This window comes from Oncorhynchus mykiss, chromosome 4 (genome assembly GCF_057628025.1).
Source record: "Oncorhynchus mykiss isolate SJ-2025 chromosome 4, ASM5762802v1, whole genome shotgun sequence".
Classification (NCBI taxonomy): Eukaryota; Metazoa; Chordata; class Actinopteri; order Salmoniformes; family Salmonidae; genus Oncorhynchus; species Oncorhynchus mykiss.
Window position 1 is genome coordinate 83,857,444 of NC_143025.1, and position 19,908 is coordinate 83,877,351.

The 19,908-nt window shown below is 42.2% G+C and overlaps 1 protein-coding gene and 1 long non-coding RNA gene across 2 annotated transcripts; one reads left to right on the forward strand and one right to left on the reverse strand.

The window, feature by feature from the left end:
* Positions 1-12,358: 12,358 nt before the first annotated feature.
* On the reverse strand, positions 12,359-15,065 carry LOC149984162 (cytosolic 5'-nucleotidase 1A-like). Its single transcript, XM_090233178.1, has 2 exons — positions 14,208-15,065; positions 12,359-13,949 (listed from the first exon to the last, which is right to left on the reverse strand). Exons 1-2 carry the CDS (start codon positions 14,376-14,378, stop codon positions 13,572-13,574), a joined length of 549 nt encoding a protein of 182 aa, XP_090089304.1. The 5' UTR covers positions 14,379-15,065; the 3' UTR covers positions 12,359-13,571.
* A 658-nt stretch (positions 15,066-15,723) lies between these two features.
* LOC149984163 (uncharacterized) lies at positions 15,724-18,300 on the forward strand. The gene is made up of 2 exons (XR_016495473.1): positions 15,724-18,029; positions 18,132-18,300. It is a non-coding gene; the product is annotated as an uncharacterized LOC149984163 (long non-coding RNA).
* Positions 18,301-19,908: the final 1,608 nt, after the last annotated feature.

Sequence of the window (19,908 nt, forward strand, 5' to 3'; positions counted from 1 at the left end):
GCTATTGTTGGAAGCCAGCCACTAAAAAACAAACTACATTACAATTACAAAAGGTTGCAGCATGCGTTGTGTAAATGGTTAACTCATACAGCTGTCAACCCTTGTCACTGCAATCCGTTTCATATTTGCTAGCTGACCAGCTAGCTAGCTACCTTTTAGATTGAAGCCCATCTAGAATGATAGAAGCCCATCTCCTACTGGTAATAACCTGCACACTGTGTGTAGCCAGCCAGGTAAAAAAAATGGCAGAAAAAGGACAGAGTATTTTTCAGTACACCAAAACGCTAAGTAAGAACCCTAGTAGCCTAATATCTCAAAAACAAGTTGATAAAATGCTAATAAGAAAGTGAAATGCTAATAGAAATGTTTCACAATGATGTCATTAGGCATATCAGGCAACAGATGGCACACAGACAGCAGAGCTGGGGACAGATGGGCAGGGACAGCAGAGATGGGGACAGATGGGCAGGGACAGCAGAGCTGGGGACAGATGGCACACAGACAGCAGAGCTGGGGACAGATGGCACACAGACAGCGGAGCTGGGGACAGATGGCACACAGACAGCGGAGCTGGGGACAGATGGCACACAGACAGCAGAGCTGGGGACAGATGGCACACAGACAGCAGAGCTGGGGACAGATGGGCAGAGGGACAGGGAGTCTCAGGTAAGTTTGTTGAGTCTTTGTTTGGCAACATTATGAAAGGTTTTTTAGACTTGTAAAATAGGACATAATTGGAAACACCCCCACTCTCAACTTAAACTGGTGACTGAACTAAGATTTGTTTAAGGCAATGGTATTGCTGTTGTGATTAATTGTGTCGTTTTGGGTACCGGTAGTTAGGAGTACAGCAAACACCTTATTTATTTTCTAGGATTCAGACTGTGAGGCAGTGAGTGTGGTGAAAGGGGAAGAGCCAGGGAGAGAGACTTCAGGACGGTTTCACATCTACGGCAGGACCAGGTGTCAACCTTGTTGCCAGCAGCACCAGTATAGGGAACAGTGGCACAGCATTGTCCAGTTACCTCAGTTATGGCACAAAACCATATCAGCCACACCCACAATTTATAGAACCGCAAACTCTTGCCAACAGACTGTTGACGTTTCAAGAAAGATGGCTTTGCAATTTCCCCTGGCTACCTTATAATCCATCAGTAAAAGGAGTGTTGTGTTTTCACTGTAGCCAAGGGTTTTCAAGCCAGCCATCTATTGGCCAAAGAGCAGATGCTGCCTTCATTAGTGCAGGATTTAGGAACTGGAGAAAAGCCATTGTAAAATTCACAGCACGTCAAAACTGCCAAACCCACCGCCACTTTGTAACTGTAAAAGCACACCAGTGAAATCCAATCAGTGTTCAATTATCTTCTGCATGGGGTTAACAGAATAAGTTATGAAAGCTACCTAGCACTGTATGAGAAAGCAACAACATTGATTGACTCCATTGAGACACACTCAAGACGATTTGCTGGCAAAACAGTGGATCACTGTAGGGCAGAATTTTTTTAAGTGTTGGATGGTGTGGAGGTTCAGTTTGGCGACTGTTTTGACCAGGACAATCTAAATGTCCTGCAAACGTTGGAAAGAGCGCTTCTCACGGGGCAATTGGATGAGTCTCTAGATCAGTACCCAGAGCTGAACATAGATTCTCTTTCAGTGCAGTTGCCTCTCTTTTGAAACAAATACCCCTGTAGCAGCAGTAGAGAGGCAGCAGAGGTCCTCAGGAAGCTTCCAGTGGAGGTGTGGGGGTTGGTTGACCAACTTGAGGTGCTGATCAGAATTTTTTGTTTGTGGTGCCAGTGTCTTCATGTGAGGCTGAGAGGAGTTTCAGTGCACTCCGCAGGTGAAAGACTTGGCTACAGGCTAGCATGGGCCAAGAGAGACTGAATGGCGTAGTTGTCTATAATGTACATAAAGACAGGCTGGACAAATGTTCGGTTCTTTTGTTCAGTAGTGTGTGTAGCAGTGGTTCTCAACCTTTTTTGGGTACTGGAACCCCTGCATATTTTGAGGCAAGGCAGGCAAGGTTTTGAGTGGTCCTCAGGGACCTCCACCCCCTCTATATTATAGGTAAAGTTACTGGAATCCGTGTGGTGATGAATACGTTCATTACACTTTTTTATTTCACGGAACCCTTGTAATTACACCACTGACCAATAGGGGTCCACGGACCCCTGTTTGAGAACCACAGGTGTATAGTATATTTGTTCTTTTGTTTAGTAGTTTTCAGTTTTTAGTACATGACAGTACACATACTATTTATTTTGTTATTCTTATTTAAAATTGCATACTTTGTGTGACATACTTGTCCATAGTTGCTGTTTGAAGAGTTGAGACACTGACTGAACAATAAATCAGTATTTTTGAAGGATATTTTGTTAGATTTTTTGGGGTTATTCATTGAGGTAGTTCTTTCACTTTTAGAATTGTACTTATTTTGAGCTTTTTGTTCTTGTAAAGCTGTTGTAGTAGACTCAGGCCAGTGGCACATATTTAATGACTATATAAATGTATCAGAAAAAGTCAAATTAAAATTCAATTCAATACGGAGACCAACTTTGTGATGGTTCTCAATGGAGATTATTTTAGATGACATCACACCACGTTCATTGTATTTATGAAAACTGCACCCACACACAGTGTACAGTACCATTACCACCTACTGCCCTTTCTTGGTATTGCTGGTTGTAAATACAAATACCTGAATACATACTGGACTGATAAGGAACACTGCTATAACTATTATTAGTAGTAGTTGTCACGGCCGTCCTCCTCTTCATCTGAAGAGGAGAGGCGAGATGGATCGGAGGACCAAAATGCGGCGTGGTATGTGTTCATCATTAATTTTAATAAAGAAAACACTGAACACTGAAACCCTATACAAAAACAATAAACGAAATAACAACCGTGTAGCTAATGCGAACTGCGCTGAAACAAGCAATCAACATAGACAATCACCCACAAACAAACAGTGCAACCCAGGCTACCTAAGTATGATTCTCAATCAGAGACAACTAATGACACCTGCCTCTGATTGAGAACCATACTAGGCCGAAACATAGAAATCCCCAAATCATAGAAAATCAAACATAGACTGCCCACCCAACTCACGCCCTGACCATACTAAATAAATACAAAACAAAGGAAAATTTTTTTTTATTTATTTTTTTATTTATTTTTTTATTTCACCTTTATTTAACCAGGTAGGCTAGTTGAGAACAAGTTCTCATTTGCAACTGCGACTTGGCCAAGATAAGGCATAGCAGTGTGAACAGACAACACAGAGTTACACATGGAGTAAACAATTAACAAGTCAATAACACAGTAGAAAAAAGGGGAGTCTATATATACATTGTGTGCAAAAGGCATGAGAAGGTAGGCAAATAATTACAATTATGCAGATTAACACTGGAGTGATAAATGATCAGATGGTTATGTACAGGTAGAGATATTGGTGTGCAAAAGAGCAGAAAAATAAAAATAAATAAATAAAAACAGTATGGGGATGAGGTAGGTGAAAATGGGTGGGCTATTTACCAATAGACTATGTACAGCTGCAGCGATCGGTTAGCTGCTCAGATAGCAGATGTTTGAAGTTGGTGAGGGAGATAAAAGTCTCCAACTTCAGCGATTTTTGCAATTCGTTCCAGTCACAGGCAGCAGAGAACTGGAACGAAAGGCGGCCAAATGAGGTGTTGGCTTTAGGGATGATCAGTGAGATACACCTGCTGGAGCGCGTGCTACGGATGGGTGTTGCCATCGTAACCAGTGAACTGAGATAAGGCGGAGCTTTACCTAGCATGGACTTGTAGATGACCTGGAGCCAGTGGGTCTGGCGACGAATATGTAGCGAGGGCCAGACGACTAGAGCATACAAGTCGCAGTGGTGGGTGGTATAAGGTGCTTTAGTGACAAAACGGATGGCACTGTGATAAACTGCATCCAGTTTGCTGAGTAGAGTGTTGGAAGCAATTTTGTAGATGACATCGCCGAAGTCGAGGATCGGTAGGATAGTCAGTTTTACTAGGGTAAGTTTGGCGGCGTGAGTGAACGAGGCTTTGTTGCGGAATAGAAAGCCGACTCTTGATTTGATTTTCGATTGGAGATGTTTGATATGGGTCTGGAAGGAGAGTTTAGAGTCTAGCCAGACACCTAGGTACTTATAGATGTCCACATATTCAAGGTCGGAACCATCCAGGGTGGTGATGCTGGTCAGGCGTGCGGGTGCAGGCAGCGAACGGTTGAAAAGCATGCATTTGGTTTTACTAGCGTTTAAGAGCAGTTGGAGGCCACGGAAGGAGTGCTGTATGGCATTGAAGCTCATTTGGAGGTTAGATAGCACATTGTCCAAGGACGGGCCGGAAGTATATAGAATGGTGTCGTCTGCGTAGAGGTGGATCAGGGAATCGCCCGCAGCATGAGAAACATCATTGATATATACAGAGAAAAGAGTCGGCCCGAGAATTGAACCCTGTGGCACCCCCATAGAGACTGCCAGAGGACCGGACAGCATGCCCTCCGATTTGACACACTGAACTCTGTCTGCAAAGTAATTGGTCAGAACGTGACAGTAGTATTATAGTGATTTAAACATTTGAACAAGTTGGGACAACCCTTCAGTTAACTACTGTACCTATCAATTATCCAGTTATAAAGTAATTTAAAAAAAAGTAATAATATGGTTCCTCAATATACATTTAACATATTACAACGTAGGCTGTGTTACAGCACTACTTTTGGTGTCCCCCTCAGGAATTGCTCTTGAGAAAATGTAATGTAATTGTCCCCTCCAAAGTTGATATCAGATTTTTGCCCCTGCACAAATGGACCTTTTGTTTTATAAATTCCATCGTTATATCCCCAAAATGTCCATTTATTTGGCGCGTTTGATTCAGAAAATACACCGGTTCCAACTTGCGCAACATGACTACAAAGTATCTAATAAGTTACCTTAAACTTGGTCCAAACATTTCAAACAACTTTTCTAATCCAACTTTAGGTATTTTTAAACGCAAATAATCGATAACATTTAAGACGGAATAAACTATGTTCAATATCGGACGAAAACAAAGTGGAGCGAGCTTTCAGATCGTGCGCCCCAACCACAACAGTACACTTGGCTATCCACCCAGAAAGGAAATGGCTACTTCTCATTTCTCAATGGAAAAACATCAACCAATTTCTAGACTGTTGACATCTAGTGGAAGCAATAGGAACTGCAAGCAAGTGCCTTAGAAATCTAGATTCACATAGAAAAACCCATTGAAAAGAGAGTGACCTCAAAAAAACATTCCTGGATGGTTTGTCCTCTGGGTTTCGTCTGCCAAATAAGTTCTGTTATACTGACAGACATACGTTTAACAGTTTTAGAAACTTTAGAGTGTTTTCTATCCAAATCAACCAATTATATGCATATCCTAGCTTCTGGGCCTGAGTAGCAGGCAGTTTACTTTGGGCACACTTTTCATCCGGATGTGAAAATAGTGCCCCCTGGCCTTAAGAAGTGTGAAGACACGAGGTTCATGAAATCAATGTTGCTAGTAACAGATGACATTCATATTCTGACAATCTCTGAAACTCACTTCGATAATACCTTTGATGATAGCAATACATGGTTATAGCATCCACAGAAAATACAGAAATGCCAAAGGTGGAGGTGTTGCCAATTAGAACCACATTTCTGGAAAGCTTAGAGAGGATCTCGTGTTGAATACTGCTGAAGAACTATGGCTACAGGTTCATCTGCCTCACCTATAGCCCATTCTTGTGGGAAGTTGCCATAGACCACCAAGTGCTAAAAGTCAGTATCTGGATAACATCTGTGAAATGCTTGATAATGTATGTGATATCAATAGAGAGGTATATTTTCTGGTTGATTTAAATATTGACTGGCTTTCATCAAACTGCCCACTCAAGAAAAAGCTTCAAACTGTAACCAGTGCCTGAAACCTGCTTCCGGTTATCAGTCAACCTACCAGGGTAGTTAAAAACAGCACAGGAATGACATCTTCAACATGTATTGATCACATCTTTAATGATGCTGCAGAAATATATATATTTAACTCAGCAAGTCAGTAAATAACAAATTCTTATTTTCAATGACAGCATAGGAACAGTGGGTTAACTGCCTTGTTCAAGAGCAGAATGGCAGACCTTTGACCTTGTCAGCTCGGGGATTTGATCTTCCAACCTTTCGTTTACGATTCCAACGCTCTAACCACAAGGCTACCTGCTGCTTTAAAGCAGTATCCAAATCCATCAGATGTAGTGATCTCAATATAGTAGCCATTTCTAGGAAAACCAAAGTTCCAAAGGCTGAGCCTAATATAGTGTATAAGAGGTCATACAAGAGGTTTTGTAGTGATTCCTACTGTATGTTGTTGATGTAAAGAATATTTGTTGGTCTGTGGTGTGTAATGAGGCGCAAACAGATGCTGCTCTTGACACATGAAATTCCTTTTTCCAGTTACTAATAAGCATGCACCCATTAAGAAAATTACTGTAAAAACTGTTAAATCCCAGTGGATTGATGAGAAATTAAAAAATGTCTTCATATCTTCAATTTAAGCCTACGAGAAAGCGGGCGCTCAGGTCTGGAGGGAAGCAAAACTCATTCTGTTACCTAAGAATAGTAAAGCCTCCTTCACTGGCTCAAATAGCCGACCAATCAGCCTGTCACCAACCCTTAGTAAACTTTTGGAATTTTTTTTTTGACCAGATACAATGCTATTTTACAATGAAAAAATTGACAAGACTTTCAGCACATTTATAGGGAAGGACATTCAACAAGCACAGCAGATACACAAATGACTGATGATTGGCTGAGAGAAATTGACTATAAAAAGATGGTGGGTGCTGTCTTGTTACACAGTGAGTCTTTTGACATTTTCGATCATAGTCTGCTGCTGGAAAAAGGTATGTGTTATGGCTTTACTCCCCCTGCTATATTGTGGATAAAGAGTTACCTGTCTAACAGAACACAGAGGGTGTTCTTTAATGGAAGACTCTCCAACATAATCCAGGTAGAATTCCCCAGGGCAGCTGTCTAGTCCCCTTACTTTTTCCATCTTTACTAACAACATGCCACTGGCCTTGAGTAAAGCCAGAGTGTCTATGTATGCAGATGACTCAACACTATACACGTCAGCTACTACAGCGACTGAAATTACAAACATAATCCAGGTAGAATTCCCCAGGGCAGCTGTCTAGTCCCCTTACTTTTTCCATCTTTACTAACAACATGCCACTGGCCTTGAGTAAAGCCAGAGTGTCTATGTATGCAGATGACTCAACACTATACACGTCAGCTACTACAGCGACTGAAATTACAAACATAATCCAGGTAGAATTCCCCAGGGCAGCTGTCTAGTCCCCTTACTTTTTCCATCTTTACTAACAACATGCCACTGGCCTTGAGTAAAGCCAGAGTGTCTATGTATGCAGATGACTCAACACTATACACGTCAGCTACTACAGCGACTGAAATTACAAACATAATCCAGGTAGAATTCCCCAGGGCAGCTGTCTAGTCCCCTTACTTTTTCCATCTTTACTAACAACATGCCACTGGCCTTGAGTAAAGCCAGAGTGTCTATGTATGCAGATGACTCAACACTATACACGTCAGCTACTACAGCGACTGAAATTACAAACATAATCCAGGTAGAATTCCCCAGGGCAGCTGTCTAGTCCCCTTACTTTTTCCATCTTTACTAACAACATGCCACTGGCCTTGAGTAAAGCCAGAGTGTCTATGTATGCAGATGACTCAACACTATACACGTCAGCTACTACAGCGACTGAAATTACAAACATAATCCAGGTAGAATTCCCCAGGGCAGCTGTCTAGTCCCCTTACTTTTTCCATCTTTACTAACAACATGCCACTGGCCTTGAGTAAAGCCAGAGTGTCTATGTATGCAGATGACTCAACACTATACACGTCAGCTACTACAGCGACTGAAATTACAAACATAATCCAGGTAGAATTCCCCAGGGCAGCTGTCTAGTCCCCTTACTTTTTCCATCTTTACTAACAACATGCCACTGGCCTTGAGTAAAGCCAGAGTGTCTATGTATGCAGATGACTCAACACTATACACGTCAGCTACTACAGCGACTGAAATTACAAAGAGCTGCAGTTAGTTTCAGAATGGGTAGCAAGGAATAAGTTAAGTCATAAATATTTTTTTCAAAACTAACGCCTTTTATTTAGGTCAAATCATTTTCTAAACCCTAAACCTCAACTAAATATTGTAGTGAATAATGTGGAAATTGAGCAGGTTGAGGTGACTAAACTGCTTGGAGTAACCCTAGATTAAAAACTGTCATGATCAAAACATATTGATACAACAGTATCTAAGATGGGGAGAAGTCTGTCCATAATAAGGCACTGCTCTGCCCTTCTTAACAGCACTATCAAAAAGGCAGGTCCTACAGGCCCTAGTTTTGTTGCACATGGACTACGGTTCAGTTGTGTGGACTACAGTTGACATGTTGACTGCACCGAGCTGTCTGTTTGAACTACTTGCACACAGCTCGGACACCCATGCATACCCCACAAGACATGCCACCAGAGGTGTCTTCACAGTCCCCAGGTCCAGAGCAGACAGTACTACATAGAGCCATGAGTTCATGGAACTCTATTCCACATCAAGTAACTGATGCAAGCAGTAGAATTAGATAAAAAAAAAACAGATACAAATACACCTTATGGAACAGCGGGGACTGTGAAGGGACACAAACACAGGCACAGACATGCATACACACACACGCGATAACAAATGCTCTATACACATATGTACAAATGGATTTTGTGTTGTAGATATGTGGTAGTAGAGGCCTGAGGGCACAGACTTAACGTGTTGTGAAATATGTTGTGATTGTATTGTTTTTAAAAATGGTGTAACTGCCTTAATTTTGCTGGACCCCAGGAAGAGTAGATGCTGCCTTTGTAGGATCTACTGGGGATCCATAATAAACCCCAGGAAGAGTAGATGCTGCCTTTGTTGGATCTACTGGGGATCCATAATAAACCCCAGGAAGAGTAGATGCTGCCTTTGTAGGATCTAATGGGGATCCATAATAAACCCCAGGAAGAGTAGATGCTGCCTTTGTAGGATCTACTGGGGATCCATAATAAACCCCAGGAAGAGTAGATGCTGCCTTTGTAGGATCTAATGGGGATCCATAATAAACCCCAGGAAGAGTAGATGCTGCCTTTGTTGGATCTACTGGGGATCCATAATAAACCCCAGGAAGAGTAGATGCTGCCTTTGTAGGATCTAATGGGGATCCATAATAAATACAAATACAAAGATATTTACCTTATTAAGTCACAGGCAAAATTCAAATATATGAGCATTTTTGCTCAATTGTGAATTGAGTTTGAAAAACAATAGTGTGTGAACGTAAATATTGAAGTTTGTCTTTGCAACAGAAATAGCTGTGTTGATCAAACAAGAGAGTTTAGTTTGCTGAGACCCACAATTTAGAATACTGTGTTGGTTTTAAAATACATCTGGCTTTCGGCATGTATTTTACTTTGAGTTAATTTACTTCTCAGGAACCAGTATACAATTAAAACATATACTGGTTTTCACAGGCTGAAATATGATGCATTAAACCAGATATAGCAACAAAAAAGTAAATGGATCTGTTTTGTGGTCTGTGGTTACTCAGGAGAACCCACTGTCTGGTCTAGCCTGGACAAATCAAGTTTGTACTGTATGTGCTAACATTCCAATCCTTGCCCCTTTTTGTCAAAACAATCATGTTGCTCCATTGTTTGGCAATGACACATGAGTACATGGAGTGGAATTTGGCCTTAAAACAGATTCTGGATGTCTGGTCCGTTGATTGGATTTTGACTGAAACAGGAAAGGAGTCAAAAGGGACTCTAAGTACAACAATTAACAAACTTGTCTCAACCAAAGTAAAAAATATATAGCAGTCATCTGTCAATAATGAAATCATTTCCATAGTTGAGAAAATTACTATATTATTATAAGTACACAAGGCGAGACCCAGATGCAAACACAGGAGGCAGATGGTTAGAGTACAAGATGTTTATTCACAATCCAAAAGGGGTAGGCAAGAGAATCGTTGTGGACAGGCAAAAAAAAAATAACATGCTGGTTGACTTGAACGTACAAGATGAACTGGCACACTGTGTTGAAGTAACAATGTTTATTGTAACAACCGGGGCAGGGAAACTACAGGTCATGGCAGGCAGGGGTCGATAATCCAGAGTAGTGGGGCCAAGGTATAGGACGACAGGCAGGCCCAGGTCAGGTCAGGCAGAGGTCGGTAATCCAGAGTAGGGACAAAGGCACAGGACAACAGGCAGGCTCAGTCTGGACAGGCAAGGCTCGACACCAGGAGGACGAGAAAACAAGAGAAGTGCTGGTTGACTTGAACAAACAAGACGAACTGGCAACAGGCAGACAGAAAACACAGGTATAAATACACTGGGGATAATGGGGAAGATGGGCGACACCTGGAGGGGGTGGAGACAAGCACAAGGACAGGTAAAACAGATCAGGGCGTGACAAGAAATGAGGAAACAGAAGAGAAAATGAAATACGTGATGACATTGTAAGCAGGGAGATACAGCAAATGGATTATACCCAACCTGATCTGACAAAAAGACATACCAACTGCAATACAATTCCTTGTTTGCTTAACTGAATAAGAAATGTATGTTAGCAGAACATTCCTGTCCCAAAGTAGGGTAAACTAGAAAATCAGCGTACTAAGGAAATGTAAAGCCACTGTAAAATCCACTGAACAATATGCACAAGTGTGTACAGAGCTATATTTAGTACACTAGTTTGTAAAGAAATAGCATATTTTTTTATGTTTTATTGTATGTGCTCTGTAGTGAACATAAGGAATAGGTCAATAGAACATATGAACCATTTTACATTACAGTGAAAGGGTACAGTGTAGAAAACATAGACACATCCTGATGTACAGTGAAAGGGTACAGTGTAGAAAACATTGACACATCCTGATGTACAGTAAAGAGGACAGTATAGAAAACATAGCTGACATCCTGATGTACAGTAAAAGGGTACAGTGTAGAAAACATAGTTGACACATCCTGATGTACAGTAAAGAGGACATTACAGTATAAACAAGCTCTTATTTTGCTCTAATTGTATTGAATCAAATATTACACTGCTCTGAAAACTCACCATACTATCTGAGATATTTTATTTGCTAGAAGCAGAATAGAATATCAAACTAACAAATAATATAATGACACAACGACACACACTTAGGCCAGGATTTAATCTGATTGTACATTTGGAAAATGCGCCATTAGTCGACATATGTCGTGTTTACTGTGAATATGGTCTCCACGAACGTGGGCACATTGCCTTTAGAACCTGCATTGCTGACAAAGCACGATCAAATTGAATTCCGGCCTTACCTTTCTTCTTACCATAAACTGTTCTAATTAAGTTGGCAGCCATTTTTTAAAAACAGAAAGATAAAGTTATCCAGGTCACACGTGATATCATTGAAAAGCCCAGAATGTCTCTCAAAGGGAAAACAGGAACTAACACAGTGGCATGTATGTCCTCAGAGATTAAGATCAAAAACAACTGTCTATTAGAGTGAACAAAGTGTAAATGCTGGTCCTTAGGAAGCTATAAATAGACATGTCATTATCATATCAGTTTCCTGTTGACATTATGCAGCCATATCACTGTGTGTGTGTGTCACTACTATGTAACACAGTCTAAAGGCGTGCCACATGCTAGCCCCCTGGGAGCAGGATACAGTCAAGTGTTGTTGACATCCCCAATGGATCCCCATCCTGACACATACGACACACATATAACCAACAGATACACTATTCATGTGTGATCATCTCCTAACATTCAGACTCTAGGGGAATCCACACATTATATTCAGTGCCCTGAAAAAGTATTTCCCCCTTTCTGATTTTCTCTATTTTTACAAATCTTTTACACATCTTCAACCAAAACCTAAAATGAGATAAAAGGAGCAAATAATAAAAAATGTGATACTGATTTTATTTTTTTTATAAACAGTTATACAACACCCAATGTCCCCGTGTGATAAAGTAATTACCCCCTTACAATCAATAACTGCTTGTGCCACATTTTGCTGCAATGACCACAACCAAACATTTCCTGTAGTTGTTGTTCAGCCTCTCACATCACTGTGGAGGAATGTTGGCCCACTCTTCCATGCAGAACTGCTTTAACTCAGCGATATTTGTGGGTTTCTGAGGATGAACTTCTTGTTTCAGGTCCTGCCACAACATCTCAATCGGGTTTGTATCAATGTGTGGATAATACATAAAAACATGAATCAACCATTCACATCTATTTTAAACCTTTATTTAACCTTACTGCAATATGCACATGATAAATCTTTATGTTAAGTTAAAAGTGAAAAAATACAGACTGGATATTCTTAAAAATAGACATTTGAATCATTCCTAAAATATGTGTTAACACACAAAGAAGAAAAAATAGAAATAGTTAATGTTCAACATACAATATAGACTGTCCTTATACATACTGTATATTCAACTGTAAACTATATGTAACAAAATACCCGACATGTAACATTTTACTAGTGGAACAGGTATGTTGAACTAGCTTGCTTGAGGTTTTGATATAACATATAGCCTAATTCAGCTTTACTAAGAGCAAGGTGAGGTTTCTTGCATCTAAAAACAAATATTTTTAAATGGAATAAGAAAATGGAATAGACTAGAACAATGCATGGATAGCAAAAATAATATAATTATTGAATATTAAAGTGTTGCTTTTAAAGTTTAGTACATTTCAGACAATAGTTTTTAAAGTCGTGCTCACGAGCCAAAATGGGTCCCCAAAAAATATGCACAATTGTGTACTACATCATCCATTTTGTATGATATGTCATGTCCTGCAAAATATTTTTTTTAAATGTTTGCAATTCGAAAATTTGACGAATTCCAATTCGTATAATATGGTACGAGTTTGTAAGTGCTTAAGATCCCGACTGCATCTAAGTGTAAATAATAAATAAATAATGTGTTAATGTCTGTTTTGTATGGTGTGCAGTAAAACCAAAACGCATATAGTTTTTCAGCGCTTCATATCAATAACCATTCTACCTTGTTAGTGCACTAAAGTGCACATATCTAAAGATATAAAATACACTTTTCTAAATATACTTTCATGTGTAAAATTTGAACACCCTATGACATTTTCATTAAAAAAAAATACATATTTGACCAAATACTATTAAAGACTACAATGTGATGGTGATGAGGATTGTAGGAAAGTGATCCTTTCTCTCCTCATGACAGAGAACATTAGGTGACATTGGTCCCTGATGTGAGTATTACATCTACAGTCCTAAACAATGTGTTTTTTTCTCCTGTTGATACAATATTATCTGATAAAGATGTTTGTAATAATGTGTAAAAAAGAGAAATAATATAAAATTCTGATAAACAATAAAGGTCCTACAGCTGATGACAGGGTTGTGTGCAACTAAGCATTTGCATAACGTATGATATCTCCCCACCACTAGGAGGCTCTTTACTTCTTGTCTTTGACATCTTTGTCAGGCTGCTCAATAAGTTCCCCCTTGTGATACTTCTGTCCGATCCCATAAGGCACGTGTGCAGCGATGGTCCCCAGCTCCTTGGCTCCCTCGATGTGGAACATCTGGTCGTCAAAGAATATGTGGGGCCGGATCTTCTGCAGGAGAGGCCCTTTGGGGGCCCCGGCTAGGAACAGGGCTTCGTCGATCTCCAGGCCCCAGCTCCTGAGGGTCTTGAGGACACGGGCCCCTGAGCTGGCTGCACTGCGGGCTGTTACCAGGTAGGTACGAATGGGGCAGGTCATACGCTCGTTCTTGGCGTAGAACTTTCTCTGGAGCTTCCCCAGCGCCTCCAGGAAACACTTCAAGGGACCCTGAGAGAAACAATGAGACATATTTTTTTACTTTTGTCCAAAATCAAAGCATATAATACATAAATGGGTTCCACTTTATTGGGCTAGCCCCCTATTATAGATGGTCTTTCGATATGCAACAACTTGGTAGGCATAAGGAAAGGGTTAGGTCTAGTATTAGGCATAGTGGGATAGTTAGTTAAATCTGACACAAACGGCCATGTCAAAAGCTAACATAATATGGAGACGTATTCTGCTTCAGAGTCCTCTCATGATCACCTGTGCAAGTGGTTTGTTCTCGAATTCCTTCTCGTGCTCAAAGAACGTGTCCAGGCCGTGTTGTTTCACGATGATCTCCGACTCGTCAGAGAAGAGGACTGCGTCCCCGTCAAAAGCTACTTTCAGCTGTGTGTCGGACAGCTGGTTCTCCACATCTCCAGATGCAAACATGGTTGCTGCAGCAATGCCTGTTTATAAGACATAAGGGGCTTATACATGCTCATAACAAGTCTTGCAACGCTTTACAACAGTTATGGCTAGATGGTATAAAGCTACGGAAGTGACGCAAAAATTGCCATTCTCTCGCTGTGCGATTTGCCAGTTTCTGTTACTTTGGCAACAGCTAGCTAGAGAGTTAGGTCAGTTAGCTAACTATGAGTCACGAGACGATGACAATTAGCTGACAGAGGGCAATAACGACAACACGCCAAGCCAGTGTGAATGACCAGTGCACCGGCATTGTGCTTCCCACTGGACAGCTGTACTTTTACTGAGTCGCCGGTAGCTAGTATAACGTGGACAATTTGTGTTTATTTTTTTCTAGGATTTATGTCTTGTACTACCAGAGAAATAACTCACACTGGTAAGCATCTAGATGTCACCGTGATACAGTCTACCCAATGGGGTGAACATGAATGGCAACAACACCGGGACACAATGTCCTTCATTCTACAACTACTGTGGAACTAGCTACCTAGGATGACAGGGGGATGACATTAGGAGGTGACAGTTACAGCAAGCACATGCAGACAAGCAACAGAACCCTCATCATCAGTAATTTCATCAAAAATAAACAATCGTCAGTTTTATTAACTGAAACTGCACAATTATGTTGTGCGTAAAACTAACAGTGAAATCTGAATCCAACTCAATCCAAAATTAAGTCCAAACTCTCATGTTAGTTCATTTGAAAACTCGTCATTGGCTGTATACCATCTAGTCACAACCTATTACAACAGCATCATCCATGCATTATGTATGTAGGCTATTCTATAAAGTGTTATCACAATGTACATCTACAGTTTTTGAGTTAGTATCCATGCCAACCTAAACTATTCCATCACCATCTACCCTCCTCAATGGCCTCGGTGACTTTCTCTCCATCCCTGGAGAAGTACCGGTTGGTCATGCAGGCCTTGTCGTGGAAATTGCAAGATTATGTTATAATGCTTGTATTGCATTATAATGGTTGTTTTATTCGACAGAATAGTGTTCTGTTAACTATTATGTGTGTGTTCTACTGAGGTTGGGCCTCTATGAGATAACACTGACAGAGGAGATTTACGATGTCTTTGGGTGATTAAACCTAAAGAGCATTCCAGAGAACATGAGGTAATGTTTTTGTGCTATACCATACCAGGGTGAGATGGTTCCAGTTTGGAGTAGGAGGACCAGACACTGGTCTATACAATGAAAACTGTTGACACAACAGTTGCTGTCTGCTATGTATTATAGATACCTTTCATACAAATCTTAACCTTGTGACCATTCCATGTATCTGTTGTTCGTCATGTAGGTTGAGAGGGGTGTTGTCACGCTCATCGTTGGAATGAGGTGAGGACCAAAGCGCAGCGTGGTAAGTGTTCATCATATATTTATTAAACCGAGAACACTAAACAAAATAACAAAAGAGAAACGAAACGAAGCAGTTCTGAAAAGGTGACAAACACATAACAGAAAACAATCACCCATGAAACACAAAAAAAGGCTACCTAAGTATGATTCTCAATCAGAGACAACTAACGACACCTGCCTCAGATTGAGAACCATACCATGCCAAACACAAAACACAACATAGAAAAGGAACACAGAGAAAAGGAACTCACGCCCTGACCATACTAAAACAAAGACAAAACAAAAGAACTAAGGTCAGAACGTGACAGTCCCCCCCCCCTCCCCCTCCCCCCATGGGGGAGGGTCTGGGTGGGTGTCTGTCTGCTGTGGCGGCTCCGACGCGGGACGTGGACCCCACTCCACCATAGTCTTTGTCAGCCTCCAACCTGCCTCCGTGGCCTCTTTAGAGCGGCGACCCTCGGCGCCGACCTTGGACTGTAGACCCTAGCCACGAGTCCCGATTTGACGGGAGACTCCGGTAGCTCCGGACAGGCGGGAGACTCCGGCAGCTCCGGACAGGCGGGAGACTCCGGCAGCTCCGGACAGGTGGGATACTCCAGCAGCTCCGGACAGGCGGGAGAATCCGGCAGCTCTGGACAGGCGGGAGCACCTGTAGGGAGGAGACGGAGAGACAGCCTGGTGCGGGGGGCTGCCACCGGAGGCCTGGTGTGTGGAGGAGGCACCGGCTAGACCGGACCGTGGAGGAGGCACCAGATAGACCGAACTGTGGAGGCGCATTGGAGGTTCTCGAGCACTGAGGCTGTACAACCCTACCTGGCTGGATGCTCCCCGTAGCCAGGCCAGTGCAGCGAGGTGGAATAGACCGCACTGGGCTGTGCTGGCGAACCGGGGATACCATGCGCAGGGCTGGTGCCATGTACCCCGGCCCGAGGAGACGCACTGGAGACCAGATGCGCTGAGCCGGCTTCATGGCACCTGGCTTGATGCCCACTCTAGCCCGGCCGATACAAGGAGCTGCAATGTAACGCACCGGGCTATGCCTGCGCACCGGGGACACCGTGCGCCTCACGGCATAGCACGGTGTATGCCCGGTCCACCTCTCTCCACGGTAAGCACGGGGAGTTGGCGCAGGTCTCCTACCTGACTTAGCCACACTCCCCACACTCCCCATGTGCCCCCTTCCCAATAAATTGTTGGGGCTGCCTCTCGTCCCAGCCCCGCTGCCGTGCTGCCTCCTCATATCACCACCGCTCAGCTTTAGCTGCCTCCAGCTCTGCCTTGGGGCGGCGATATTCCCCAGCCTGTGCCCAGGGTCCTTTGCCATCCAAAATCTCCTCCCATGCCCAGGAGTCTTGCGTTTTCGGCCGCTGCCCGTTAACACGCTGCTTGGTCCTTGGTTGGTGGGTGATTCTGTCACGCTCGTCGTTGGAATGAGGTGAGGACCAAAGCGCAGCGTGGTAAGTGTTCATCAAATATTTATTAAACCGAGAACACTAAACAAAATAACAAAGGAGAAACGCAACGAAACAGTTCTGAAAGGTGACAAACACATAACAGAAAATAATCACCCACCAAACACAAGTGGGAAATGGCTACCTAAGTATGATTCTCAATCAGAGACAACTAACGACACCTGCCTCTGAGTGAGCACCATACCAGGCCAAACGCAAAACACAACATAGAAAAAGGAACATAGACAACCCACCCAACTTACGCCCTGACCAAACTAAAACAAAGACATAACAAAATAACTAAGGTCAGAATGTGACAGTTGTATCTTTGCTATAAAAGATCTCAGTAGCCATTGTGTTGACACTTTCAATGGTTCAATAGAAATGGTGAATCGTTGAAAGTCATAGCTATTGCAAAGCTCTTATTATTAAAGATTTAGTTTAAGTATAACTCTGACTTGTGTGTTAAGTTTGTCTCTCTATTTGATATTAAAGAAATTAACCACCACAGCCTTCCGATTGCCAATGGGGCTTTGCCCTCCCGTCATACAGATTCTCTCTGTCACGAATCCCGTTTCCTGAGTCTGTTTTTTGCCTATGTTCTGTCCTGGAGTGTTTTTTCCGGCGTCCTGGAACGCCGTCTGTCTGGTTGCCGGGCAATGTAGCCAGTTGGGGTTTCTGATTACCCGCACCTGTATCCCATCAGCTATCTGCACACCTGGTCCTGATCATCATCTCTCCTCTTCATAAGCCCGGACCTGACATCCATTCCCTGCCGGATCGTTAGCCATGAACAGTATGTTGTGCCAGAGTATCAGCCTCAAGTTGGATAGAATTTGTTTTGTTGTTTGTTACGTATTGCTTGCCTTAAACTTACCTCCGTTTGTTTTGTCTTCAGTTACTCACCCGGATCATTTACCCCATTCCCGCCTGGTCGTCGTCGGATTCCGCTTCCCCATTGGATCCACCTATTTACTCCCATCAACTCACCACCGCTGCCCGCTACGCCACCTGGATATATCTAACCATTCACTTTCACTTGTAAATAAATACTCACCTTCTTCCTACTCTCCTTGTCCTGGTCTGCTTCTGGGTTCGATTTTGAAGAAACCTGACACTCTCAGTGGTTAAATCTGATGTAGAGGGAACCATTGTTTTTTATCAGAAACTCATAGAAATGTGATGGTATGGTCATCAGGCTGGTAGCCAAAGATTGCAACTACATATCATGAACAACAGCATATAAACATTAAAAACAACATATTTGGTCAAAAGAACATCATATAGTTGGAAGTCCAATCATGCAATGAAACATGAATATACATTGCAAAACAGGTAGCCATGAAGTGCTTTAAAAGGCTGGTCATGGCTCACATCAACACCATTATCCCAGAAACCATAGACCCACTCCAATTTGCATACCTCACCAACAGATCTACAGATGACGCAATCTCTGTTGCACTCCACACAGCTCTTTCCCACCTGGTGGTAAGGATAGGTAACCACACATCTGCCACGCTGATCCTCAACATAGGGGCCCCTCAGGGGTGCGTGCTCAGTCCCCTCCTGTACTCACTGTTCACCCATGACTGCATGGCCAGGAACAACTCCAACACCATCATTAAGTGTGCCAACGACACAACAGTGGTAGGCTTGATCACCGACAATCATGAGACAGCCTATAGAGAGGTCAGATACCTGGCCGTGTGGAGCCAGGATAACAACCTCTCCCTCAACGTGATCAAGACAAATTAGATAAATGTGGACTACAGGAAAAGGAGGATCGAGCATGCCCCCATTCTCATCGACGGGGCTGTAGTGGAGCAGGTTAAGAGCTACAAGTTCCTTGCTGTCCACATCACCAACAAACTATCATGGTCCAAACAAACCAAGACAGTCTTAATTAAAGAAGGCACAACAAAGCCCCCTCAGGAGACAGAAAAGATTTGGCGTGGGTCCTCAAATATAATTTGATTTGATTTGAGATATGTCTTAAAACACTGTAGACGTGGCGGTGACATTGCAGTACGTGTGGCAGAGCATTATGAGTGTTATAGGCATGTTTTACAGAGCATGGTGGTTGATGCTGTTGATGATGCACACCCCGACCTGGGCTTGGTTATTAGTCATCAGGACGATATCAAACGGCTCCTCACTGTCGGGGTAGAGCTACCTCAGTCTGGAGTTCACCGTCATCAGAGCCTGTAGTGTGTGTGTGTGTGAGTGTGTGTGAGTGTAAATTAGTGTGTGTTTTTAGGACAAAATTGACACGGGTATTAAAAAACAATTACACAACCTGCCTGGTTTGTACTAGTCTAGACCAACTACAACCTGGCTGGATTGTACTAGACTAGTATTTTCCCCATATTTTACACTGAATGTTATCAGATCTTCAACCAAAACTTAATATTAGATGAAAGGAACAAATAACATAATATGTAATACTTATTTTTATTTTTTTTATAAACTATGTTAATCTTGGAACTCCCTCTCCCGGATCCGAGAGAATTGTCATCAACTGACACTAATTAGCATAACGCAATGGACAAAAAATATTACTAGAAAATATTCATATTCACTAAATCACAAGTGAAATATATTGAAACACACTTCTGTTAATCACCCTGTCATCTCAGAATTTGAAATTATGCTTTACAGTCAAAGCAAGACAAGCA

What these genes read in the sequence shown, in the direction of transcription:
- LOC149984162 (XM_090233178.1), bottom strand. Translation starts at nt 14,378, where the DNA reads ATGTTTGCATCTGGAGATGTGGAGAACCAGCTGTCCGACACACAGCTG. An exon ending in AGAACAAACCACTTGCACAG is followed by an intron (nt 13,950 to 14,207) that starts GTGATCATGAGA and finishes TGTTTCTCTCAG; the next exon opens with GGTCCCTTGAAGTGTTTCCT.